General features: G+C 40.0%; 2 protein-coding genes, 2 long non-coding RNA genes and 1 pseudogene across 4 annotated transcripts; 2 read left to right on the forward strand and 3 right to left on the reverse strand.

Moving 5' to 3' along the window:
* Positions 1-359: 359 nt before the first annotated feature.
* On the forward strand, positions 360-806 carry LOC140012709 (uncharacterized). Its single transcript, XM_072060996.1, has one exon. It carries the CDS (start codon positions 360-362, stop codon positions 804-806), a length of 447 nt encoding a protein of 148 aa, XP_071917097.1.
* Positions 807-3,145: 2,339 nt separating this feature from the next.
* On the forward strand, positions 3,146-3,550 carry LOC140012710 (uncharacterized). The gene has a single exon (XM_072060997.1). The coding sequence runs from the start codon at positions 3,146-3,148 to the stop codon at positions 3,548-3,550; it is 405 nt and encodes a 134-aa protein (XP_071917098.1).
* Positions 3,551-6,868: 3,318 nt separating this feature from the next.
* Positions 6,869-10,077, reverse strand: LOC113702733 (uncharacterized). The gene is made up of 3 exons (XR_003451258.2): positions 10,024-10,077; positions 8,155-8,233; positions 6,869-6,920 (listed from the first exon to the last, which is right to left on the reverse strand). It is a non-coding gene; the product is annotated as an uncharacterized lncRNA (long non-coding RNA).
* A 3,202-nt stretch (positions 10,078-13,279) lies between these two features.
* Positions 13,280-16,519, reverse strand: LOC113702696 (uncharacterized). The gene is made up of 3 exons (XR_003451246.2): positions 16,449-16,519; positions 14,580-14,658; positions 13,280-13,331 (listed from the first exon to the last, which is right to left on the reverse strand). It is a non-coding gene; the product is annotated as an uncharacterized lncRNA (long non-coding RNA).
* A 4,776-nt stretch (positions 16,520-21,295) lies between these two features.
* On the reverse strand, positions 21,296-22,855 carry LOC140012711 (uncharacterized; annotated as a pseudogene).
* Between the last annotated feature and the right edge of the window lie 4,564 nt (positions 22,856-27,419).

A 27,419-nucleotide genomic window follows, 5' to 3' on the forward strand; every position in this document is an offset into this window, starting at 1 on the left:
AGGAAGGTGGTACTCAAAGGCTAGAGAAGTCGGCTTCTAAGCAGTCTAATGCTGGAAGGAGTCGACCTAAGTTGCCGGCTAGGGTTTACGCTTTGGACCATTAACAGATCCCCGATTCCACTGAGGTAGTTGATGGTATGATCCCTATTTTTCACCGTTTAACTAAGGTTTTAATTGATCCTGGTGCGACACACTCTTTTGTAAAAGCTAAATTTATGAGTGGGGTAGATGTGAAGTAGATTAAGTTACCTTATAATTTGGAGGTTAGAACGCCTATTGGGGATCAAAGTTTAATTGCTAACTTGGTATATAGAAACTGCAAGATATGAGTTGGAATGCAAAAACTATTAGCCGATTTGATGAGTTTAGCTATTAAGGGGTATGATGTCATCTTAGGTATGGATTGGTTAGTTCGCTACCATGCTCAATTGAATTGTAAGATGAAAACGGTAGAGCTGTGCATTCCGGAAGAGGCAATCCTAAAATTGGATGTAAGCGGTAGACTAGCCTCATCCGCCCTTATTTCAGGAATTCGAGTTAGAAAGATATTGAGTAAGGGAGCTCAAGGGTCTTTGGCTTTCCTTATAAATATTCCTAATGACACGGTGAGATTGGAAGATATGCCAGTAGTTAAGAAGTATCCTGATGTTTTTCTTGAAGAACTAGAGTCTTTGCCGCCGGAAAGAGAGATAGCATTTAAAATTGATTTGACTCCAGGAGTAACACCTATCTCTAAGACACCTTATAGAATGGCTCTGGCTGAATTGAAAGAACTGAAGTTGCAATTACTAGATTTACTAGGATGAGGTTTCATAAGAGAAAGTGATTCTCCGTGAGGAACTCCTGTGTTGTTTGTTAAAAAGAAGGATGGGAGTTTAAGATTGTATATAGACTACTGGGGCTTGAATGACGTTACCATCAAGAATAAGTACCCTTTACCCCACATTGATGAATTGTTTGACCAATTGCAGGAGGCGGTAGTATTCTCAAAATTGGACCTCAGGCAGGGCTATTATCAGCTAAGAATTTTGGAAAAAGATATACCTAACACTGCCTTTAATTCGAGGTATGGGTACTTTGAGTTTGCAGTGATGCCGTTTGGGTTAACTAATGCTCCTGCAGCTTTTATGGATCTAATGCACCGAATCTTTTAGCCTTGTTTGGATCAGTTTGTGGTGGTGTTCATTGACGATATACTGGTGTATTCTAAAACCCTGGAGGATCATGAGAAATATTTGAGAATTATCTTGCAAACCTTGAGGGAACATCAGTTGTACGTTAAATTTAGTAAATGTGAATTTTGGTTGAAGGAAGTGACTTTCTTAGGTCATATAATTTCCAAGGAAGGAATTAAGGTAGATCCGACCAAAGTTGAAGCAGTTTCTAAGTGGAAGCAACCGGAAAATCCTACTGAAATTCGAAGTTTCTTAGGGTTAACAGGGTATTACCGGAGGTTCATTAAAAATTTTTCTAAGATTGCGGGACCCCTGACTGAATTGACTAAGAAAAGTGGGAAGTTTATATGGAGTTCTAAGTGTACAGAAAGTTTCTAGAAGTTAAAAAATGGTTTAATAAGAGCACCTGTCTTGACCTTACCTAATGGAAAGGATAGCTTTGTGGTTTATACAGATGCTTCAAAGGAAGGCTTAGGGTGTGTATTGATGCAGAATGATAAGGTGATTGCATATTGCTGTAGGAAGTAAAAACCTCACGAGAAAAATTATCCAACTCATGATTTAGAGTTAGCGGCGGCAGAATTTGCATTAAAGAAGTGGAGGCATTACCTATATGGGGTGACATTTGAGGTTTTTATAGACCACAAGAGCCTTAAGTACTTGTTCTCTCAAAAGGAGTTAAACCTGAGACAGTATAGATGGGTGGAGTTTTTAGAAGATTATGATTGTACGATCAATTATCACCTTGGAAAAAGCTAATGTAGTAGCTGATGCTTTGAGTCGTAAAGTGCAAGTAGTTGGATTGATGATTAAAGAATTGTACTTGTTAGAGGAGGTTAGTAGTTGGAACCCTCGTCTTGAACCAAGAAAGGTAATCCTTGGGAACATTGTCGTGAAATCCGTTTTGCTCGATCGTATCAAGGAGGCACAAGAGAAGGACTCAGAGGTTCAAAAGTGGTTGAAAAAAGTTAGAAAGGGGGAAAAGTCGGATTTTAATTTGGGAGTAAATGGAGTACTGAGATTTCGAAATCGCATGGTAGTGCCAAAGGATGAAGGGCTAAAAAAAGAAATCTTGGAAGAAACTCATTGTTCTAAGTATACGGTACATCCTGGAGTGAATAAAATGTACCAAAACTTGAAGATCCTGTATTGGTGGGAAAATATGAAGAAGGAAATTGCTCGATTTGTCCAAACTTGTTTCATCTGCCAGCAGGTTAAAGCCGAATATCAAAAACCATCTGGCCTATTGCAACCTTTGGAGATACCCGAGTGAAAATGGAAAAATATCACCATGGATTTTGTATCTAGATTACCAAAGATACAAAGAAGTCACGACGCCATTTGGGTGATAGTGGATAGACTAACCAAATCTGCTCATTTTCTACCGATTAGTATGAAGTATTCCCTAGAGAAATTAGCTAAATTATATTTGGATGAGATTATAAGGCTACATGGGATCCCAGTAAGTATTGTGTCCGATCGACACTTTCAGTTTGTTTCTCGATTCTGGCAGAAGATGCAAGAAATGTTAGGAACTAAATTGAGTTTTAGCACTACCTACCACCCACAGACTGATGGACAGTTAGAGAGGACCATTCAAACTCTTGAGAACATGTTGAGATCCTGTATTTTTGGATTTTGGAGAGAGTTGGAGTGAATACTTGACATTTGTAGAATTTGCTTACAATAATGGCTTCCATCCATCCATTCAAATGGCTCCATATGAGGCTCTTTATGGCCGGAAGTATAGATCTCCGATTTATTGGGATGAAATAGGTGAAAGAAAGATGTTAAACCCAACTGCAGTACCATGGATTGAGGAGGCGTACGAAAAGGTAAAGTTAATACGCCAAAAGATTCAGACAGCCTAGAGCCGCCAAAAGAATTATGCAGACAATCGAAGGAAGGATTTGGAGTTTGCGGTTGGAGATCAAATTTTTCTTAAGATCACTCCTCTAAAAGCAAGTTTGATGGCAGGAAGAGGAAAGAAGTTGCAACTAAGATTTGTAGGACCTTATAAGATTCTCCAATGTGTGGGAAATGTGGCCTATAAGTTGGAACTGCCACCAAGTTTCTCTCGAATTCATAATATTTTTCATGTGTCTATGCTCAAGAAGTATGACCCAAATCCCTCCCATGTACTGCAACCAGAAAATATTGAGATTGACGAGGAACTGACTTATAAGGAGAAACCAGTGAAATTTCTGGATCTTAAGGTGAAGGAACTAAGGAATAAGCAAATCCCGTTGGTAAAAGTTGTATGGAGAAATCACGGATTAGATGAAGCAACTTGGGAGGTAGAAGAAGAGATTCGAGAGAAATATCCAAACCTATTTCTGAATCAAGGTATGAATTTCGTGGACGAATTCTTTTAAAGGGGAGAGGATGTGAGGACCCATATTTTATTCTTATTTTAGTCTATTTTATAATTATTTTACCTTAGTGTTATTTAATTATACTTTTTTTTAGACAAAAGGATTGTTGTTTTTATTGATCAGAAAGCATTAGACCGACCGCCCGATGAATTCGCTTCCCTATAGCAATGTGAAATCGTTAGAAAACAATGACGAAACTGAAGCAACTCCTCCAGCTCCTTCTCCAACTGCCATGGACAAGCACTAGCCCCCTGAACGATCCGAATGAGTGTAAGCGAATGTGCCTTGATATGTATCTCTTGGAACCCTCGGGCAATACAGTATTTAACACCCACCAGGAGCCCGCGTAACTCTGCATGCAGGCTGCTCATTGTCCCAAAAAATGTAGAATAACCGAACACAAAATTCCCATGATAGTCTCGCACCAACCCACCCCCTCCACTCAACCCTGGGTTTCCCCGAGAACACCCATCAGAATTTAACTTCCACCCTCCTTGCGGCGAGATCCATCGAACCGGTTGAATGACCACCAGCTTCTGGCAGTGGGCTACCTCATAAAGCAATCCTACCCACGAGGATGCTGACCACCTCATCCTCAGGAATTGCACCTGCAAGATGTCTCCTAGTAATTGGACGATCCGATTCACAATCTCTCTAATACTCAACTTTTGCCCTTCAAACACCCCCTATTCCGTGCCTTCCACAATTCCCAGCAGACCACTGCCGGGAGAACCCTATTCAAAAATGCCAAAATACTATTATGCCCTTTCCTCAACCACCAAAACCACACCATATGCCGCATCGTATGCGCCCCATCCATTTCTCCTGCATGTATCTCAAAGTGACGTCAAACTAATCTTGCTCCTTCCCCAGGCCAAAAAACGTGCTCCATGTCCTCCTCCCTAGGATCCTGGCAACACCAACATCAAGAAGGGCCCCATACCCCAAATCTCCTTAGTTTTTCCATAGTAGGGAGCTTGCCTTGTAGTAACCGCAACATCAAGAAAGAGATTTTAATTGGTAGACCGTGGTGCCAGACAGCTGCAGCATTCCAAGATCTGTTATCAACATGCCGGACCAGGGAGTATGCCGAAGACGTGGAGAAGCTACAAGAAGGCGTCAACGTCCAAACCATTCTATCTGGACCTTGAAAGGTTGGGGGGGCCACATCCAGGATGTGCGCAACCAATCTGCCTCCAAGTGTTGATTAAGCATCGCAATATTCCAGACCCCCTGATCTACAAAATTAGCAACCAAATGGTCGTGGAATATCTCCACCTTTTGACATAACGCCCCTGCCCCCATCCAATTGTCATGCCAAAAACTCATCAAGCCCTGCTTCACAACCCAACTGATGTTGTTCTCCATCACTTGCTGCACTGCACTCATCCTCCTTCACATTTGAGAGCTCCACGGACTAGCCTCCGCCAGAGAAGGATGTAACCCCGAGCAATATTTTCTTGATATGAACTCTGCCCAGAGTGATTGTTGCTGCCTAAATTTCCACCAAAGCTTAACTGAGAACGAGTCGTAAACACCCTTCAACCCACGCAAACCAATACCTCCTTCATCTGATGTCCCCCATAGGAAGTCCCAAAATGTGATGTCCACAAGGCCTCCTATCGAATCCAATGGAAATTAGTCCCAAAGTCTGATGTCCCCCACAGGAAGTCTGCGAATATCTTCTCCAAGGACACGAGAACCCCCTTTGGCGGAGAAGCGGCTGCCAGCAAGTGTGTTAACATTGAAGCTAACACACTCTTAAGCAGTACCACTCGACCTCCAACAGATAAAAACTTATTCTTCCACAAGAAAATACGAGTCACCACCGCATTATAAATCTTTGGAAAGTAAACCTTTTTCTGCCATCCAACATACAGAGGACATCCGAGGTAACGTACCGGAAAAACTCGCCTCTGAAACCCAAGTGTCTTGCCAATCACTGCTGCCTTCTGCGGCGGAAACTTTGGGTGAGTCAAGAAGCAGCTTTTTTGGGAATTTATCCACTGTCTCGATGTCACACTATACTCGTCCAGTACCCTTTTAATCAGACCTAGCGAGGATCTCGCTCCATTGGAGAAGATGATGACATCATCGGCATACGCCAGATATGTTACTACAGGACACCGAGGAGGGACTTTAAAAGGAATGAACCGTCGCTGAGTGGTTAACGCATTTAGGGCTCGAGAAAACACCTCTGCTCCGATGACAAATAAGGTTGGCGATATGGGATCCCCTTGCCGGAGACCCCGTGACGACTTGAAAAAACCTTGAGGAGCGCTATTGACCAATACCGAGAACTAAACATTAGAAACAAGGCGCTAGATCATGTCAATCCAGGTCTCAGAGAACCCAAAGCAGTGAAGAACTTGTAAAAAAAAATGGCCACGAGACTCTATCATATGCTTTCATCATGTCTAATTTAATCACCATGTTCCCACCTCGATTAGAATTCGTGATATCTGATAACAACTCTTGAGCAAGAAAGAAATTATTCGCAATCTGTCTCCCTTTCACAAATCCGCTTTGCTGTGGAGATATGAGCCGGGGCAGTATCTTAGCCAATCTCTCCAATAGTAGCTTCGAAATGATTTTGTTAGCAAAATTACATAGACTGATAGGTCTAAACTGAGTGAAATCCTGAGGGTTTTCCACTTTTCGCAGCAGTACAATCGATGTAGCCGTGATAATCCTAGGGAGCTCTGCCCCACAGAAGAAACTCACCACCGCCCGATATATATCCATAGCTATCACCTCCCATGCAAAAGTGAAGAATTTTCCTGTGAAACCATCCGGACCCATTGCACTTTCCTCATCTAGGGAAAAAACAATGTCCTTCACTTCTTCAAGCCGCGAGATCTCCGTTAACAAAGTGTTGTCTTGGACAGTGACTAATTTTGGAATGAGCTCCAAAAAATCCCTGGCCGGGGAACTGCTATCTGCCGTGAATAACTCCTGGAAGAAACTAACGGCCGCCTCACCAATCTGTGACTTCTCCTCGAGCCACTCTCCGTCCGACTTCCTCACCCGATGAATCATAGCACGACGTCTCCTCTCCGCAACCAGTGAATGGAAGAACTTCTGTGACGCCCCCACTTCTCCCTAAGGCGAACCAAAGGGTATCCGCGGGACGCCTGCCCAGCTCTCGCCAGGACTCACTACAATCCATCATTCAAGAGCTCGAAATACTTTAAGTAACTTCAATACATAATTAAAGTACTTCAAATATCTCACACTTACAATTATGTAGCTTTCAAGCTTAAATACAACCCAACGGAAAAGGGGTACAATAGCCATCCGTTATAATATAACTTAAAGTTTCAAAAGAAAACAATCTAGTACTACTCACGAGCACCCTTGGTCTCGAACCCTGTAAAAGAAAACCACAACGTGGAATGAGCTACACAGCCCAGTGAGGTTCCAAGACACTCTAACAGTTCAAATAAATCAAGTAAGTTGGGCATATCATATGCATGGTTCAAGGTTACACAATGGCATGTTATCATGAGGTGATAATTTTTGTACGGGTAATTTGAGACATTTATCATGGTATGAGACATTGGCATGTATAGTTCACGAGTGATTGGAACTTATTACCGGTGCGAGTAATTAAACATATTACAGGTATGGAGCATTAACATGAAACAGGTTTCATGATATGAGTACATTGAACAGGCAACAGGTATGGAGCATATCGCAGGCATGGCTCAGGATTTCATGTTGACATTTTAGCATGAAACAATTATCATGATACAAGGTAAACATATACTGTAGGATACGGTGTTCCAGTGGAACTCTGTCGGTCATCTGCACCTTATGACTTCCGGATCCCCTCGGTTTGACTGGCCATCACCTTATCCCTCCAGTGGTAATACTCGAGTATACCGAAACGGTGTCCCAAGGTTCCAACCTACCCGACCGAGCCCAGTCCTGGCTCGAGTAGGTTAGTAACGATGAGAAGGGCCCAATTCAGCTTAGAGCTTACAACATGCACAAGTAATCAAGTAATTCGGCAAAAGGTAAAATTCATTATTTGAGTAGGTCGAGTGAGGTAAAGTACACACTCGCCTAACAATGATGGACAGCTTCATATAACATGCGATTCATGATAATCAAGTGATCAAGTAAGTTGGTGATCACGTAAGCAGATAATCAAGTAAGCAAGTAGCCGAATGGATTAGAAAACGGTAAGTAAACACGGTAAACGGTGGTAATTACGGTTAATTGGTAGACATATGTCATTTTAATAGGCCACCATTGGCCGTTTTTCACTTTTTCCACATAAGAGTCGAGGAGATTCACTCCAACCGACTTTTACTGTCATAGCATAATTAATCATTTAAACACATCATGTAGATATGCTCTCCAAGCATTTCATATCTAGTATTTCAAGTAATCACATAAATATGCTCTTTAAGCATTTCATATCGAATAGTTCAAATATACATATTTCAGGTATTTCATGTCGAGTAATTCAAGTATACCTCATTCAGATATGCATGAGTGTGGTAAATACTTAACATATAGCACTTAACACTTAATAATCATGGGTTATGCATGTCATAGACTTATTCCAATTACGTATTCCTATATGGAACACTCACCTATAGCAACAAGAGAGTAATACTCAAACAAATGTCTAGGCGTCCACTTCGAGTTCCTCTTGAAGGTCCCCTTGAGCGCCTGGGCAAATAACCATTAACTATTATACACTATCACTTAGAACCCCTACTTATCAAAGAAGGTTATACAATCTAAGGAGAATTCATTAATTGGGCCTTAATTATTAATAATCGAGGCTCAAGAGTAAAGTTTTAAAGTCTAAAGAGAGAGACTAATATTTTCCATGAAATCGAGTTCAAAATGTTCAATCGGTATCGAGAAAAGAAGGCAAGTTTCCAAAATCTCATTTTCTAAGAAATTGACAAATTTCAGCTTTGGGTGTCAATTTTAGAAAAATTGTATCTTGCACTATGTAGGTCCAAAATTGGAAAGCTTGATACCGTTGGAAACTTCTTCAAAAGCGCTAAAAGTTCCTAGAAGATAATTTTCCATGATTCCAAACAGAAGGTATTCAAAAATTGACTCAAAGTTGCTGCTTGGGACCATTTAGACAGTTTCGGGGTTGGTTTTTGACCATCTTTGAAAATCCGGCAAAATTCATACAATACGAACTAACCTCCGAAATTTAGAACTCAATTAGAGCTACAATCAAAGTTTAAAACAAAACAAACGGTACAAGAATTGAAGTTTTGAGTGCCAAGATATAGCAGCTCAAAGTTGGCTAAAAATTCCTCCTCGATCAAGAATTTCCAGATTTAAACATGAACTTTGGGACTTCGTTTGAACATCTAAACAGACTCAAAATGGTACCAAATTTGGTATGATTATACTACCATAAAAGGGCTATTCCTCTGTCAAATTTCATAGAAAAATATGCACGGAAAGTCACTTAACGAAATCACTCAAGTTTCCAAATTTTTAAGGCAAAGCTGCCTCGTGTATGAAAATTTCCTTTTCTAAACTTTTGACCAAGGGAAGATACCTAAAACATGTCTCGTTTATGATAATCAGGTCTAGCAAGAATTCAAAATACATTTGATAGGTGATTTACATCAAGTATTTCGAAATAACAAGTCCCAAATCATTGTTAGTTACAAATCTGTCCAAGTGGAAAATTCTATCACTGTAGCTGTTTCAAACTTTGGCCACAACTCACTCAATTCAACTTGGAATTGGGCGTGGTTGATGGCGTTGGAAATCTCTCTCATAAAGCTGAGTTTTCTCAGAAGAAACCATTTTCAAATTCCATTCACAAACAGCTCGTTTTTGAGCATGAAGATACAAGTCCTGTCCTGTCTCCTGGAGAGAAACGAAACAGGACAGTGATTTTCAATCGAATGGTGTGGCTCCCTCAAGTGGAACCAGAACGTGAAATTGGCACCAATGGAAATCTGGGAATGTCTAGTTTCCAATGCCACAAACGGTACTTGATTTCGACATCGGAGCAAAGAGTTATAGCCGATACAAAATGACTGCCTGGGCAATACGGGATTCATTTTCCAGTTTTGCTAACTTTGGAAATCAACTCATTTGACCAACCAAATCATGTTATTTTTCAATGAAATTTTGTACACACTCACACTAACATGTAAAAAATATAATCAAGTCATTAGAACCTCAAAATTGTGCACAAAATGGTCGGACAAGACAGGGGTAAAACGGTCACTTTTGCTCCAAGCACCTCCTATGATTTTCTACCAACAATACAACATTAATCCACTAATTTAAGCACTAAACCACCATTAAATCCATCATCAAGCATGAGATCAGTCCTCAAGACAAAGGTGGGAGTTCATAGAGCCCACCCATTTCATTTTACACCATAAACAAGCTACCCAAATGCAAATACTACCTTGTACATGTAAGATGATCTTCATAAAGCAAGATTTAAGTGTTGGATTAACACCTACTTGATTAGAGGATGAAGGCAGAAATTTCGGCCCCTTAGATGCTCAAGAAAACCGTGGATAGCAGCCCTCTTTCTTAGCTTGATGTAATCTCCAAGTAACTAGCTAAGAGTGGTTGAAATTTGAAGTGAAATGGAGAAGATTTGGTGAAGAAATTAGGATGGAATTGGAGTTGTTTTTCTCCTTTGTTAGCTGGCCAGATGAGGAAGCAAGAGAGAGAGAGAGTGATCAGATTTTAGCTTCCAAGAGAAGGTTCATTTGTGTGGCCCATAATTGTGCAAAAGTCAACCCTACTACCGCGCGCACTCGCGCGCGTTTCGTGCTCGATTCCTCTCGTGTTTGTTTCGCTAGTGCACTAAACCTCTAATGCACTTATATTCATATAAATATCATTCACTCTTAATTGTCCCAAAATAAGGGTCTAAAGTTCCTAAATTAAAATCACGCGTGTGAAAACGCGTATCTCCAATCTGAGCGCGATAACGCGAAACTTCCGAGAAATTCTTATAACGATAATACTAATAACTATCACTTGAGTATTTAAACATTAAAATACCTAATTTAGGTCTATTATACAAATCTCCAATATTCCAAACTTATTGTACTCTCAATCAGTCAAGATTTCCAAAGACGTGTTCACTATTTTCACTAAACGAGCTTCCGGAAATTAATTTTTGAAACAAGTCATTTTAAAAATATAATGAAACTATATTTCCATGTAATTAGGTCTCAAGAGCTTAGAAAATAATATTCGGAGTAAAAGGCCAAATAAATAATTAAATAAGCGAGAAATGGGAGATTAAATAAGTAAATTTTGCGAGTCCTCACAACCTCCCCTCCTTAAAAGAATTTCGTCCTCGAAATTCATACCTTCTGTAATCTCAGACAACTCTGAACCGTGTGGTGTGTTCATGTCATGCGTTCTTTCAGATGCCACTGGTCGGTTTCTCCTTCCATTGACTTGTCGAGAGACAGTTCCATTTCCTTGTTGAGCAGTAGTTTCTCGTGGATACCTCCTTGGACAGTCATGAACTTTATGGTTGGTACTCCCACACCCCATACACTTTCGTCCCTTTAACCAACAGTTTTCTTCAGTGTGATTCGTCCTTCCGCAATATCCACAAGTCGGACGAGGTATTATGACCTGACTGGCTTGCGAGGTTTTCTTTGATCGTGTCTGTTCTACTGAAGTCTTTCGCGACATAGTTCCTTTTGGTTCCTTTATCATGAGTGGTGCAGGAAATAACAGTCCTACTTCATCCACTTCTTTTCTAACTTTGGGTGGTGGTCCATTTTCTCCTAGTGTACTGTCAGATGCATCTCTTTTCCTTGCTTGAAAAGCTCTCAGTTGAGATTTTGTGCTTTCTACCCTTTGCGCTTTTTCGAGAGCATCACTAAATGTTTCAACCTGTGCTGCAGCAAGGGCATCTTGGATTTCCAAATCTAATCCTTGGATAAACCGTCTTATTCTCTTCCGTTCAGTAGCCACCAATTCTGGGGCATATGTAGATAATTTCGTAAAGCGTGTTTCATACTCAGCTACGCTCAAAGTTCCTTGACGAAGCTTTATAAAATCATCTTCTCTCTTTTCTTGGACAAGTGGAGGAAGAAATTTCTCATTAAATTCACGTACAAAGTTTATCCAAGTCCTTAGGGTTTGATCTCTTTCCCACTTGTTTCTTATAACATTCCACCAGGCTCGGGCTGCTCCTTCAAGTTGAAATACAGCAAAGGTGACTTGTCTCTCCTCTGTGTAATCCAAGGCATCGAATATATTTCTTATATTCTCTAACCAATTCTCAGCCACCTCTGGATCAGGTCCTCCAGCAAACTTGGGTTGGGAAAATTTCTGAAACCGCTCTAAAGGTCGATCCTCCCCTATTTCTTGGTTTCTACGTTGGTTTCCTTGTCCAACACCTTGACCTTGTTGAGCTACTAAGAGCTCTAGGATATCCGTCATGCGAGTTAAAACTTGTCCCATTTGGTCATTTCCTCTCCCAGCACTTAGCTCGACATTTTGGTCAATATCAGATCCATTATCTACTCTTTCATTTCGGGGTTGTCTAGGTTGACGTCCCTTTCGTTGTCCTCTAGTTTCCATGTTCACAGCTAGTCTATACGCACATGCATAAACCTCATACTTAGCTAAAATTGAACTATACTCATATACCAGTAGCAACATTTAAAGAGGATGAAGTCACTTACACAAATAACATTATCACTATGCAAGTAAACACAAAGTAGAGTTCATTACATCATAACACAAATTATGGTCAAGTAAAGTTCATGCCAAGTCAAAGTCAATAACAAAAATAAACAAATGATTATCACCAGTACATTCATCTCTAAGGCGCAAACTCTTAGGTTCTACTCCCATCGTCTCACTATGGAAGATCACAAATAGGGATCCACTAGATTAATTGAAACTAGATGATTCTCGTTCCCTAACATGCTCGATTTCAATCCCAACACAAGGATCTTTTGAGTTACAATATTTTCCAACTTCCACTCTTAATTATTGTACCATCTTAACCAAACAATTATTGGTTTCCTGTAACCATTCACATGAAATATCGATTCATTCTTATTCCCCACAAATGGAGACATAAAGTCCCTATGATTGCCATCAACTCTCAAATACTCGGGTACAAGAATCCAAAATAGGATAATTCACAACTCGAGCCGGCCGGTCCCAAGAGTAAATCACCACATTCGAGATTCCTACCCAACATACATATTAAATTCCCTCCAATTATCAAGATAAAGGTTTTACAACCTACAATATTCATGATTCACAGCTTACATTTCTAGAAGGGCACTTAAGCCTTTACTCAATCACAAAGTAAGGACCATAACACCACTTGGCCCTATCTTGCTCCTTTGTAGAGACCACGCGAAGTGGCACTAAATTTCATCGCTACAAGCAATCATTTAACTTTCAGACTAGTCCCACAGTCCGGCATCCTAAACATTTAAGCCTAGGATACACTACAAAGATCTGAAACCTAAGCTCTGATACCAACTGTGACGCCCCCACTTCTCCCTAAGGCGAACCAAAGGGTATCCGCGGGACGCCTGCCCAGCTCTCGCCAGGACTCACTACAATCCATCATTCAAGAGCTCGAAATACTTTAAGTAACTTCAATACATAATTAAAGTACTTCAAATATCTCACACTTACAATTATGTAGCTTTCAAGCTTAAATACAACTCAACGGAAAAGGGGTACAATAGCCATCCGTTATAATATAACTTAAAGTTTCAAAAGAAAACAATCTAGTACTACTCACGAGCACCCTTGGTCTCGAACCCTGTAAAAGAAAACCACAACGTGGAATGAGCTACACAGCCCAGTGAGGTTCCAAGACACTCTAACAGTTCAAATAAATCAAGTAAGTTGGGCATATCATATGCATGGTTCAAGGTTACACAATGGCATGTTATCATGAGGTGATAATTTTTGTACGGGTAATTTGAGACATTTATCATGGTATGAGACATTGGCATGTATAGTTCACGAGTGATTGGAACTTATTACCGGTGCGAGTAATTAAACATATTACAGGTATGGAGCATTAACATGAAACAGGTTTCATGATATGAGTACATTGAACAGGCAACAGGTATGGAGCATATCGCAGGCATGGCTCAGGATTTCATGTTGACATTTTAGCATGAAACAATTATCATGATACAAGGTAAACATATACTGTAGGATACGGTGTTCCAGTGGAACTCTGTCGGTCATCTGTACCTTATGACTTCCAAATCCCCTCGGTTTGACTGGCCATCACCTTATCCCTCCAGTGGTAATACTCGAGTATACCGAAACGGTGTCCCAAGGTTCCAACCTACCCGACCGAGCCCAGTCCTGGCTCGAGTAGGTTAGTAACGATGAGAAGGGCCCAATTCAGCTTAGAGCTTACAACATGCACAAGTAATCAAGTAATTCGGCAAAAGGTAAAATTCATCATTTGAGTAGGTCGAGTGAGGTAAAGTACACACTCGCCTAACAATGATGGACAGCTTCATATAACATGCGATTCATGATAATCAAGTGATCAAGTAAGTTGGTGATCACGTAAGCAGATAATCAAGTAAGCAAGTAGCCGAATGGATTAGAAAACGGTAAGTAAACACGGTAAACGGTAAACGGTAAACGGTGGTAATTACGGTTAATTGGTAGACATATGTCATTTTAATAGGCCACCATTGGCCGTTTTTCACTTTTTCCACATAAGAGTCGAGGAGATTCACTCCAACCGACTTTTACTGTCATAGCATAATTAATCATTTAAACACATCATGTAGATATGCTCTCCAAGCATTTCATATCTAGTATTTCAAGTAATCACATAAATATGCTCTTTAAGCATTTCATATCGAATAGTTCAAATATACATATTTCAGGTATTTCATGTCGAGTAATTCAAGTATACCTCATTCAGATATGCATGAGTGTGGTAAATACTTAACATATAGCACTTAACAGTTAATAATCATGGGTTATGCATGTCATAGACTTATTCCAATTACGTATTCCTATATGGAACACTCACCTATAGCAACAAGAGAGTAATACTCAAACAAATGTCTAGGCGTCCACTTCGAGTTCCTCTTGAAGGTCCCCTTGAGCGCCTGGGCAAATAACCATTAACTATTATACACTATCACTTAGAACCCCTACTTATCAAAGAAGGTTATACAATCTAAGGAGAATTCATTAATTGGGCCTTAATTATTAATAATCGAGGCTCAAGAGTAAAGTTTTAAAGTCTAAAGAGAGAGACTAATATTTTCCATGAAATGGAGTTCAAAATGTTCAATCGGTATCGAGAAAAGAAGGCAAGTTTCCAAAATCTCATTTTCTAAGAAATTGATAAATTTCAGCTTTGGGTGTCAATTTTAGAAAAATTGTATCCTGCACTATGTAGGTCCAAAATTGGAAAGCTTGATACCATTGGAAACTTCTTCAAAAGCGCTAAAAGTTCCTAGAAGATACTTTTCCATGATTCCAAACAGAAGGTATTCAAAAATTGACTCAAAGTTGCTGCTTGGGACCATTTAGACAGTTTCGGGGTTGGTTTTTGACCATCTTTGAAAATCCAGCAAAATTCATACAATATGAACTAACCTCCGAAATTTATAACTCAATTAGAGCTACAATCAAAGTTTAAAACAAAACAAACGGTACAAGAATTGAAGTTTTGAGCGCCAAGATATAGCAGCTCAAAGTTGGCTAAAAATTCCTCCTCGATCAAGAATTTCCAGATTTAAACATGAACTTTGGGACTTTGTTTGAACATCTAAACAGACTCGAAATGGTACCAAATTTGGTATGATTATACTACCATAAAAGGGCTATTCCTCTGTCAAATTTCATAGAAAAATATGCACGGAAAGTCACTTAACGAAATCACTCAAGTTTCCAAATTTTTAAGGCAAAGCTGCCTCGTGTATGAAAATTTCCTTTTCTAAACTTTTGACCAAGGGAAGATACCTAAAACATGTCTCGTTTATGATAATCAGGTCTAGCAAGAATTCAAAATACATTTGATAGGTGATTTACATCAAGTATTTCGAAATAACAAGTCCCAAATCATTGTTAGTTACAAATCTGTCCAAGTGGAAAATTCTATCACTGTAGCTGTTTCAAACTTTGGCCACAACTCACTCAATTCAACTTAGAATTGGGCGTGGTTGATGGCGTTGGAAAGCTCTCTCATAAATCTGAGTTTTCTCAGAAGAAACCATTTTCAAATTCCATTCACAAACAGCTCTTTTTTGAGCATGAAGATACAAGTCCTGTCCTGTCTCCTGGAGAGAAACGAAACAGGACAGTGATTTTCAATCGAATGGTGTGGCTCCCTCAAGTGGAACCAGAACGTGAAATTGTTACCAATGGAAAGCTGGGAATGTCTAGTTTCCAATGCCACAAACGGCACTTGATTTCGACATCGGAGCAAAGAGTTATAGCCGATACAAAATGACTGCCTGGGCAATACGGGATTCATTTTCCAGTTTTGCTAACTTTGGAAATCAACTCATTTGACCAACCAAATCATGTTATTTTTCAATGAAATTTTGTACACACTCACACTAACATGTAAAAAATATAATCAAGTCATTAGAACCTCAAAATTGTGCACAAAATGGTCGGACAAGACAGGGGTAAAACGGTCACTTTTGCTCCAAGCACCTCCTATGATTTTCTACCAACAATACAACATTAATCCACTAATTTAAGCACTAAACCACCATTAAATCCATCATCAAGCATGAGATCAGTCCTCAAGACAAAGGTGGGAGTTCATAGAGCCCACCCATTTCATTTTACACCATAAACAAGCTACCCAAATGCAAATACTACCTTATACATGTAAGATGATCTTCATAAAGCAAGATTTAAGTGTTGGATTAACACCTACTTGATTAGAGGATGAAGGCAGAAATTTCGGCCCCTTAGATGCTCAAGAAAACCGTGGATAGCAGCCCTCTTTCTTAGCTTGATGTAATCTCCAAGTAATTAGCTAAGAGTGGTTGAAATTTGAAGTGAAATGGAGAAGATTTGGTGAAGAAATTAGGATGGAATTGGAGTTGTTTTTCTCCTTTGTTAGCCGGCCAGATGAGGAAGCAAGAGAGAGAGAGAGAGTGATCAGATTTTAGCTTCCAAGAGAAGGTTCATTTGTGTGGCCCATAATTGTGCAAAAGTCAACCCTACTACCGCGCGCACTCGCGCGCGTTTCGTGCTCGATTCCTCTCACGTTTGTTTCGCTAGTGCACTAAACCTCTAATGTACTTATATTCATATAAATATCATTCACTCTTAATTATCCCAAAATAAGGGTCTAAAGTTCCTAAATTAAAATCACGCGTGTGAAAACGCGTATCTCCAATCTGAGCGCGATAACGCGAAACTTCCGAAAAATTCTTATAACGATAATACTAATAACTATCACTTGAGTATTTAAACATTAAAATACCTAATTTAGGTCTATTATACAAATCTCCAATATTCCAAACTTATTGTACTCTCAATCAGTCAAGATTTCCAAAGACGTGTTCACTATTTTCACTAAACGAGCTTCTGGAAATTAATTTTTGAAACAAGTCATTTTAAAAATATAATGAAACTATATTTCCATGTAATTAGGTCTCAAGAGCTTAGAAAATAATATTCGGAGTAAAAGGCCAAATAAATAATTAAATAAGCGAGAAATGGGAGATTAAATAAGTAAATTTTACGAGTCCTCACAACTTCGAGTTCCTATCCCCATCCTGAAGCCACTTCACCCGTGCTTTCTGCCTCCCGAAACCCTCCTCGATCGTAAGAGCGTGGCGCAAGCGCACCTGAGTATGATGTCATCCATTGGATCCAGGTCATACCTTGTCTCAACCTCTACCACCTCGCGCTCAGTGCTCCGGGCTGTCTCAAAGATATCCCCAAACGAGAGCTTAGACCATTACTTGAGAGCCTGCTTAACACCTCGCAGTTTTGTTGCCAAAACCTGCAAGGGAAACCCGCTCACCGGCTGTGACCAACATTCTCGAACCATCCCCAACAAGTCCTTGTCAGTGGTCCAAACATTCAAAAATCGAAACCACAGATAACAACAACGGAGAGTGATCAGACGGATCCTGCCCCAAGTGTTGAACCATGACCTAGTGTTGCATCTCCAAAGCTGTCCCATTTAACAGCAATCTATCCAGGCATTTCCAAATTCGAGCTGTACCCGACTGGTTATTACACCAGGTAAACTTCGACCCCGAGAACCCCACATCAACCACTCCCGCTAATGACACGAAATTTAAGAAATCCAAACCTTCCGAAGGTCGAACCGGCAAACCCGCCCTTTTTTCCCCTCCGTTGGTGATCACATTAAAATCTCCCACCAAAAATCACAAAGCTGAACTCGGTTTATCCCATAATAAGTCACCCCACAAAACCTCGCTTTCCTGATCCGTACACTTATCATGAATACATGACAAATGAATGGAAGCAGGCAATAAATGAGATTGCACTTGGACAATTATATGTTGGGACGACTCCCCAATACTCTGGCAATGAAACAGAGACCGATAAAACACCCAAACGGAACCCCATTGATTAGTTAGGCAGCAGTCCATCCCCAATTTCAATCTAATGGTAGTAAGGTTCTCCAAACCCGTCTTAGGTTCAACAACGACTACCAATTGTAAAGAATGTAATTTAATAAGTCTCCTTAGTCTTTTTAGATTAGAAACTCGAGCCACTCCTCTTATATTCTAGAAAAGCACCTTAATCATGAGATACCGCAGAAAAGGAATTTGTTGAACCATTACCCCTAGATCTCAGGGTTCTATCAGAGGGAAAATCCGCATGAATACCACGTACCTTTACCATAGAGGCCCTCCTCAAGCCTACTTTCTCCTGCTCATGGATGCCAGAAATCACCACCGAATCGAGATGCAACTCTGCCAGCGGCGACGTCTCCCCGTGAGCATGCACCCCATAGCCTCCTTCCCTGGGAGGTAAATTTCCAACCCTTCGCTGCATCTCCTGCAACTCGTCCGCCATTCCGTCGGCAGCCTCTGACCGTGCAGACCACGCACCCGTTTGCCTCACCCCAGCCTCTCCTGCCCATACCAATCCCAACGAGTCTCCACCCATTCCTGGCAGTACAGTTACCGCCCCTATACCAATTGGTGGATCCTCAGCTGTACCCACATGCCCAAGCTCCACCGCTGGAGACTGGGCAGACTGTAAACCCGCCCCTTGCTGCTGCTGCTGTTACGCCTCTGCCGATGCTCCCAACTGCTGCATTTTCTCCACCCCCTACTGCTGCTGCTGTTGCGCCTCCACTGAAGCTTCCAGCTGCTGCACTTCCTCCACCCGTTGCAGCTGTAGATCAGCCGTCACCCCAACCACTGCGGGTAACAGTGCCGCCTGTCCAGCCGTGGGTGTTACCGAGGCCTGCAATAGAGCCGCAGCCTCTCTATTTGAATTCCCCACATTCGTACGCCGCCCTGAAGTAGGCCGCATTGCAGGATTCAAAACATGACACTCACCCTCAGCATGTCCCCGGCGGAAGCAATAAGAGCAGTACTTGGGAAGGTTATCCACCACCAGCTCTTGCCAAAAACCAGGGTTGTCTCCATTCCCAATCCAGACACGTGACGGCATTGTCTTCAACAGATCCACTTCTACGCACACGCGAGCTACTGTGAGGACTCGAAAATTTTCTCATTTTATCTTATATTACTGGCTTATTTAATTATTTAGTTACCCGTTTTCTCTGGATAATTTATTTCAACCATTTTAAATTCATTTTTATGGAACCATGTCTTATTTATACTATTAAAACGCCTCGTTAACAAATTTAAATTTTTCGAAGGCTCGTTTATTAAGGAATAACAAATACACATCTTTGAGATGATAGTCGATCTAAGAGTGCAATGATTTTGGAGAATTAAGGATGATCAATAGTGGACTAAGAAGAGTTAATTGAGAGATTAGATGTGATTAAGTTAAATAAAGCTTTTATTACGCGTACATTGATAGTTTCTCGAAAGTCGTACCCCGCGATAAATTGGAGACTTCAGAAATTAATATTTGTGAGGACACATGTTTTATTTCTAATATAGTCATTTTTATAATTAATTACCCTAGAGATAGTTAATTATATCATCGTTACATGAATTCCTTTTAAAGTTCACCTTATCACACGCGAATTGAAATTTTGCGTATATCGAGCCGAAATGGTTAAATGGAGATTTAAGAAATTTATTCTAGACTACTAAGAGTGAATAATTATAAGGTTAAAGGAACTACATTAGAGGTTTAGTGCACAAATGTAACAAACCCGAGAGAAATTTTTTTGATGATTTCATGACTTATGGTGAAGATTGATGACATTTTCTATTTAATCATGAATTTTCTGATTTAATATGATTCATATGTTGTGGCTTTGTATGATGATTGGAAATGGTATATAAGGCATCTAGGAGGCGGAAAAAGTGGAAGATTGCAAGTAATTTCTGTTTTGGAAGAAAATGGAAAAACCTAGTGTTCATGAAGCTACATTCTGCCCGAATTTTTAGCTCCTAGTTAGAGGCTGAATTGGCCTTTGCTTAAAACATGAAAGTTGTAGGTAATGATATTTTAAAGGTGCCTACAAAATTTCAGGTCAATCGGAGAAGTGTAGAATGAGCAAAGTCGAAATTACTATTGCTGTTCTGGTTTTACCCGAAATTGAGAAGTGCGTCTGTAATGGGTTATTTTGGTTGAGAATGCTTCCAAATTGGTTGTTGAGGCCTTCTGATGAAATGTAACCCTGTTTCTTAGCTTTCAACTGGTTTTGGAATTTCTGGATTTGGACTTGGATAGCCTGATTTATGATGTTTCCGCTAGAATGCGTTCTGTGAATCTGTAACCCTGATTCTGGTATGGTATCTTGCATTTTTGACCTGGTTACACTAGAAACTGGGTTGAGTGACCTTCTGAAATATTGTAGCCCTGTCTCTTAGCTTCGAAACGGTGGGTCTTTCACCTTCATCCGACAATCGTAGCGCCTTTGGTACCATTACCGCAAAATGACGTCAAAACTGTTTTTCTGGTTTTGAGCTTAACTTTCATTTCCGGACTTTTCCCTAGCTTGACTTGTACTAGTACTACTTGGAGCTTGCTGAATGGCTATTGGATGAACTTGTTGTTGTGTGTGTACCTTTGGGTTGGAATGAGGAAATAATGAAGCCATGATGGCTGGAAAAGTTAGCAAATTCAGGGGAAGTGTTGTCCGAACTTTGAAGGGATTTGTTTGCATGGGAAAAATGCACTTTTCATCCTCAAAGTTTGGGTTCTTGACCAATTTCACCTCAAAGTTTCACCAAAAACACATTTCATCCTCAAAGATCCGTAATTTTGTCAAATTAAGGACAATTGACGGAAATTTGCATGTGAGCCGTTAGAACCAACTTTAAACCCAACAAAAATAGGTAAAACTGAATGGAGCCATTTTTTTAATGGAACAATAATTTGCAACGGACAAAAACCAACATTCTTTTCCTTCTTCCCTCTCCTTCATTATGATCCACACACACCGCACTATCCTTCATTCCTTCCTCTCTTTGCTCTTTCTCTCTCAGAAAGTCAGAGAGAGGGAAGGGGAAATGAGTTTTAGGGATTTTTCCGTTCTTTTCTTTCTCCGCACCTATCTCACCCCTGTCGTTCATGCCTCACGCCTAATGACCCACGACCCTTTCAGTACCCTCATGCCTAATGCTCACGCTATTATCTCTTTCGCTACATTAAAAGCTAGCTAACAAGCTGCAGATGGATTGGTCAAGGAATTAAAGAAGTGTGGTTTTGGGGCCATGGAAAATGGGCTCTTACTGGAAGAGTTTTCACCAACTCTGCCGACCCTTTCGCAAGAAGGGCACATGGTCAGTGTAGCCATTGGCAATTGCATGCATGTACAAGGGCTGCGCTAGTTTTAGCGCTTTCAGTTCTTGTAGCTCCTTCTCCAGCCTCCAGTTCTCGTCCGTCAGCGTCTCGTAGCATTTCTTCAAGAACTCGCAGTCTACTTCCGTTTGTTTAAGCTTCGTTCTGCGTATAGCCAAGAAAAAGGCCCCCTCCATTATTTCAAATAGACAAAATTTATGCATATCTCAAAAAACTGGCTCGCACGATCGATTCTGTTTTTCCTCAACATTGTTAATCTTCGGGAATGAGGGATGAAGAAGCAAGTACCTGGCTCTTCTGTTCTGAAACCACACCTCAACTTGTCGAGGCCTTAAATTCAGTTCCCTCGCCAAATCTTGCTTTTGCTTCTGCAAAATCAGCATATATGTATGTATATACACACGATTTAATTTTCCCTGTGAAATGATTGTTCAAATGTTTAAAAAAAAAGAGCAAGGAATGTTATACTATTACGTGTGAAAATAAATCAACTAGCTAGCCACAGAGAGAGAAAGAGAGAGAGAGAGATGTTATCGGATTGAGAGTGCTATGCTGCTTGAAGCTCTCTTCCAAAAGAGCAGACTGAGCTTTTGTGAGGCAAAGCTTCTTCCTTCCATTAGAACCATCATCATCTTCGTCACTTACTCTTAAGGAAACTGTCTCGATCTCTACCTCTTCGCTGCTACCGAGCTCTCTCTCCCTCTTCACGCTATTGTTGGAAAAGGATGACGCAGCACTATCTTGACGATGCAAGTCAGCAGCAGAAAGTGGAGGCTCATTATTGGAGGCCTTATTAGCAGAGTGACTGAGAGGAAGAAGGAAACATTTGTCTATAGTTGCAGCAGAGTTTGACATCCATTCATTCATGTCGTCAACATATTTCGCGACCTTAAAGATTTTGTCATCAGATTTGACTCCCATTGCTGTCACAGACGCGTTTACAAGCCTTAAAGAATCCTTGAACAAGACATTGCAGTCTTTCAAAGCTGTCAAAGTTCTTGAATCTTTGACCTCAGAGATTGCCTTTTCATTAGCTGAAATCAAGTCCTCTAGTTGATTGATAGCAGCACGGAGAGAGAGGGTGAAAATTCTTGATGGGGTGGTCTTGATCTCGCCTAAATCGGTGGAGAAATTCATGCGGAGGCACCATATAGAGTCAAAACATGAGGTTGGTTTTGGAGTCAGATTGCAGATGGCACGAATTGCTCTATCTGGAGTTGAAGCGGAGAGTAACTCAGACTCTTTTTCTTGTATGAGAGCTATGGAAACTGTGATGATTGAACCGATGATAACCGTGAATAAGATGATGAAAAAGACGTAGCTCCTTATCTTCCTTTTCTGTCTCGAAGCTTGATCTTCCATCAGCTGCCTATCCTTATTGGTGACTGAGTTCATATTTGATTTCCACACTTTCTTATGGGATTTGTTTGAGAATAAGGAGATGATTCTTGTCGAGTGGGGATATGGACTGGGAAAGATATAGTAGCTGCTTGATTATCTTCCAAACAGACAAGTATAGATACTGTTCAAGTTTTGTGGAAATAGTCAAGTCAATTCTGGCCCCATCTATTATAAGTCTCTGAGCCAATGAAACAAGAAGTCAAACTTTGGGAAATTTTTAACCACAATCTAAGACCAACATGCAAGTAATTATGAAAGTGGCTCCATTCTATTTGACCCGTTTTTGGTTGAGTATAGAGTTGGATTTGACAGACCGTGCTTCTCACATGCAAAGTTCCGTTCAAATTAAATAGTTGTCCTTAATTTTCCGTCAATTGTCCTTGATTGACCAAAATTGCAGGTCTTTGAGGATGAAATGTGTTTTGGGTGAAACTTTGAGGTGATATTGGTCAAGAACCCAAACTTTGAGGATGAAAAGTGCATTTTTCCCTTGTTTGCATTGAGTTTGTGATCTAAGACTTGGATTTGAGCAAGGCAATGTTATATGATGGATGATTTCTGAGCCATGGAGGTGAGCGACTTCAAACTATTTCTAAAGTTAATTATGAACTGTTTCCTGCATTATTTACTTTTGAACTGTTTCCAAAGTTACTTTTGAACTGTTTCCAAAGTTACTTTTGAACTGTTTTCTTGCATCATTTACTTTTGAATTGTTTTCTTGCATATCATGCGTACTTGCATATGAGTGTTCCTTGTTTGCTGTATTTCTTGACTTATTGGCTTGTTATTATTGATTGATAATGTGTTAAGTGCTTTCAATGATTGTTAAAACGGGTTTTCTAGGCGAGTGTGTACTTTATCGCACTCGACCTAAATGAAACATGAAATTTTCAATGATTAAATATTGAAATGCTAGTTGCGCATGAATGTAAGCCGTTTGGCTGAACTGGCCACTGCCCTTCGTTACCGATCGACTCGAGCCAGAAGCGGACTCGGTCGGGCGATATGGTGACCCTGGGTGAATTCGGTATACTCGAGTATTACCTTGTAGTCCGGCTACGTCCGGATGGGTGGAGTCCGGCCAATGGTCGGATGGGCGGAGTCCGGTCAACGTCCGGAAAGGGGATGAACGAAATAAAAGATGAACGAGGGTTTATTTAAAAAATGTATTTTCAAATGATTGGAGGAATAAGGGGGAATGTCAGGGCAACGAACAAACGAATAACCCGTATCCTTTTCATGAATGTTACTCTCGCTTTCCATTGTACATGTTTCTTGAATTATTGATACTCCATATTTAATGTTTTATAAATGTTGTAATTGTTTCTGGACTTATCATTTGATTTATGACATCATTGATTTATGACCTCATTGAAATGAACTATTGTTAAACCGATTGATTACTGATTTTACCGGTTACTCGCTGAGCTTCTAGCTCACCCCAAAAATATTTTATTCCCCTCCACAGGGCTCAAGGCGAAGGAAGGACTTGTAGTGCTTATTCATGTGTCTGGATGGCCTATATCTTGTACAGTTTGGATTTGGAATCATTTTATGTATAGTTGGGAATTGTTTCCGCTTCGCTTATGACATGTAATTATTGGAGACTTTGATGTATATTGGAGATTTATATTGTAATATTTGGGGTTTATTCTTGTAATTCATTTGAGGATTGTAGTGAACGACTGAGTCCCGGCGAGAGCTGGGCAGGCGATCCGCCGAACCCTCTGGTTCGCCTTAGGGGGAGGTGGGGCCGTCACATGGGATAGTACGAAAGGATCAAATCTAGTTTATTTAGTATATCTGGACCAATGTGAGCTTTTACTTTAAGTGTAAGTTATGGAAGGTAATGGTGATATTAAGTCATCTCGGGGGCGCCTTCCGGTGGTCCATTGTCGAGAAGGGCCTAAGAGAGCTCATTGGAGATATAATCCAACTCGCTGAACTAGGACTCCATGTGATTGCCAGAGAACTTACTCGTACCCAAATAATGGAGTGTTAACGGTGGTCGATGACCAGAGGCAGTTGTCTGAGGAAACTAAGATAGTTCGAGAGGATAATCAAGGACTAAGGGAATGATGACCAAGTGTGTTACCTTGGTCGAACAAGTGGTGATGACAAGGTACTTAATGGGGGAAAATGAAGAAGAAAACTGCTAGTGCTGGAAATGAAAATGATCCTACGGAAGTAGCAGAGACTTCTGGCTCCGCCAATCACTAAGCTAGTGATTTAAACTATTTTAATAGTTTTTGCCTAGGATAGTCGGGATGGTGCTTGTTCAAAAGCCATTGTATTTATTTAACTGTACTATCTAACTTTTGAAGCAATTGAACGTTACTTATGAGATACTTGACTTTATTGCTTTATGACTTCAAATCTATGATTGGGCTGTACACATTTGCGATTATTTCGGTGTCTTCCCTTTTATTTTCGTTTTGCATGATCAAAGTGTCACTTTTCAATCTTCATTTATGTGCACTCATTTTACGTCATGCCTTTATAAATGTTAAATTTATGAGCGGCCAAAAAAAGTGAAAAGGGACCGAGGGCGAGGGGTTAAGCAACCCCAAGCTCAAGGGGATGTTCAGGGAACGGCAACTGGGCCGAACCAAAACCCTAGAAATGAAGGAAAATAATCACGTAGCTACTGTTGTTGACCACATGATTGATGTCCTAGCACGATCAGCTGAGCACTAAAACCCTAAACCAATCAATCAACCTAGGAACCAAGAGAGGTGTGAGGATAGAGCGATTCTTGAAGTTTGCCTATCTAAGTTACACGGAGAGTCTAACCTCGAAATAGTAGAATTGGTTTGAGGGGATAAAATGATGCACTAATGAGAGCAAGAGGTAAGGATTTCTTGTGAGGACCCAAAAATTTTCTTATTTATCGAATATTACAAGTTTACTTAAATATTTAATTACTCATTTTCTCCGAATTATTTATTTTGACCATTTAAAAATCCATTTATATGGAACAACGCCTCTTTTATATTTAAAAGTTTTTGTTGGAAAATTCACTTTTCAAAAATTCGTTTAGTTCGGAATAACGAGTGCACGTCTTTCGAGGCTATACTTGAATCGGGAGTGTATCAATATTGGAGAATTAAGAATGATCAATAGTAGATTAATAAAGGTTAATTGAGGAATTAATACTAAACTCCTGTGAGGACTCGCAAAAATTTATTAATTTAAATTACTATTCCGAGCTTATTCAAATATTTAATTGCCTGTTTCCTCCGAATATTATTTTCTAACATCTTGAGACCTAATTACATTGATCTATGACTTACTTATATTTTTAAAATGACTCGTTTCAAAAATTAATTTTTGGAAACTCGATTAATGAAAATAGTGAAAACGTGTTTGGAAATTTTAGCCAATTGAGAGTACAATAAGCTCGGAAAATTGGAGACATGTACAATGGTCCTAAAATAGGTAATTTTAGGTTTAAGTACTCAAGTGATAGTTAGTGGTACGATCGTTATAAGAATTTCTTGGAGGTTTCACTCTATCGCGCTTAAATTGGAGATACGCGTTTTCACGCGCGCGATTAATTGAGGAACTTTAGACCATTATTTTGGGACAATTAAGAATGAATAATATTTATATGAATATAAGTGCATTAGAGGTTTAGTGCACTAGTGAGATAAACTCGAGAGGAATCGAGCACAAAACGCGCGCGTATACGCGCGAGGAAGAGTTGACTTTGGAGTGAATTATAGCCACACATTAAAGCTTCCTTTAGAAGCCTCATTTAGATCAAAATTCCCTCTCTCTTCCTCCCTAAGACAGCCGGCCATTGAGCTTGCAAAAACAATACCAAAGTTCTCCTAATTTCTTCACAAAATCTTCATCAATCTTCATCCAATTCACACCAAAATTGAACTACACTTAACTTAACCCTTGGAGTTCATATTAAGCTACAAAAAAGGGGAGCTTTTCATGGTTTTCTTGGCCAAGGAGAGAACCGAAAATTCTGTTCTTGCACACCAAGTGAAGTAGGTAACGATCTAACCTTCAAAACTTGGATTATGGAAGTTATAGTGCCCTTATATACTCATGCATGTTGATGGGTAGTTTGTTTATGATGGAAAATTGGTTGTGTGGGCTCTATGAACTCCCACCTTGGATATATGGACTTACTTGTGGTGTTTTGATGGTAATAATGTTTATTTAATGCTTAAACTAGTGGATTAATGTTGGGTTGTTGATAGAAACTCAAGGATGGTGCATTGACCAAAAGTGACCGTTTTACCCCTGCTTTGTTCGAGCACTTTGGTATGAAATTTTGAGGATCTAATGGCTCATTTATGTTTTTCACATGTTATATTGGTTTTGTAAAAAGTTTCATGGAAAAATAACATGATTTGGTTGGTTAAATGAAGTGATTTCCAAAGTTTAGAAAACTGGAAAATGATTCCCGTCACTACCAGGCAGTCATCTTGTTTCGGCTATAATTCATCGCTCCGATGTTGGAATCGAGTGCTATTTGTGGCACTGGAAACTAGACATTCCCAGATTTCATTTGGTATAAAATGCACGTTCTGGTTCCACT

The sequence above is a fragment of the Coffea arabica genome, chromosome 8e (assembly GCF_036785885.1).
Source record: "Coffea arabica cultivar ET-39 chromosome 8e, Coffea Arabica ET-39 HiFi, whole genome shotgun sequence".
NCBI lineage: Eukaryota > Viridiplantae > Streptophyta > Magnoliopsida > Gentianales > Rubiaceae > Coffea > Coffea arabica.

Bases quoted from the DNA above. Each gene is read 5' to 3' on its own strand.
- LOC140012709 (XM_072060996.1), top strand. From the start codon at position 360: ATGAGTTTAGCTATTAAGGGGTATGATGTCATCTTAGGTATGGATTGG.
- LOC140012710 (XM_072060997.1), top strand. From the start codon at position 3,146: ATGGCAGGAAGAGGAAAGAAGTTGCAACTAAGATTTGTAGGACCTTAT.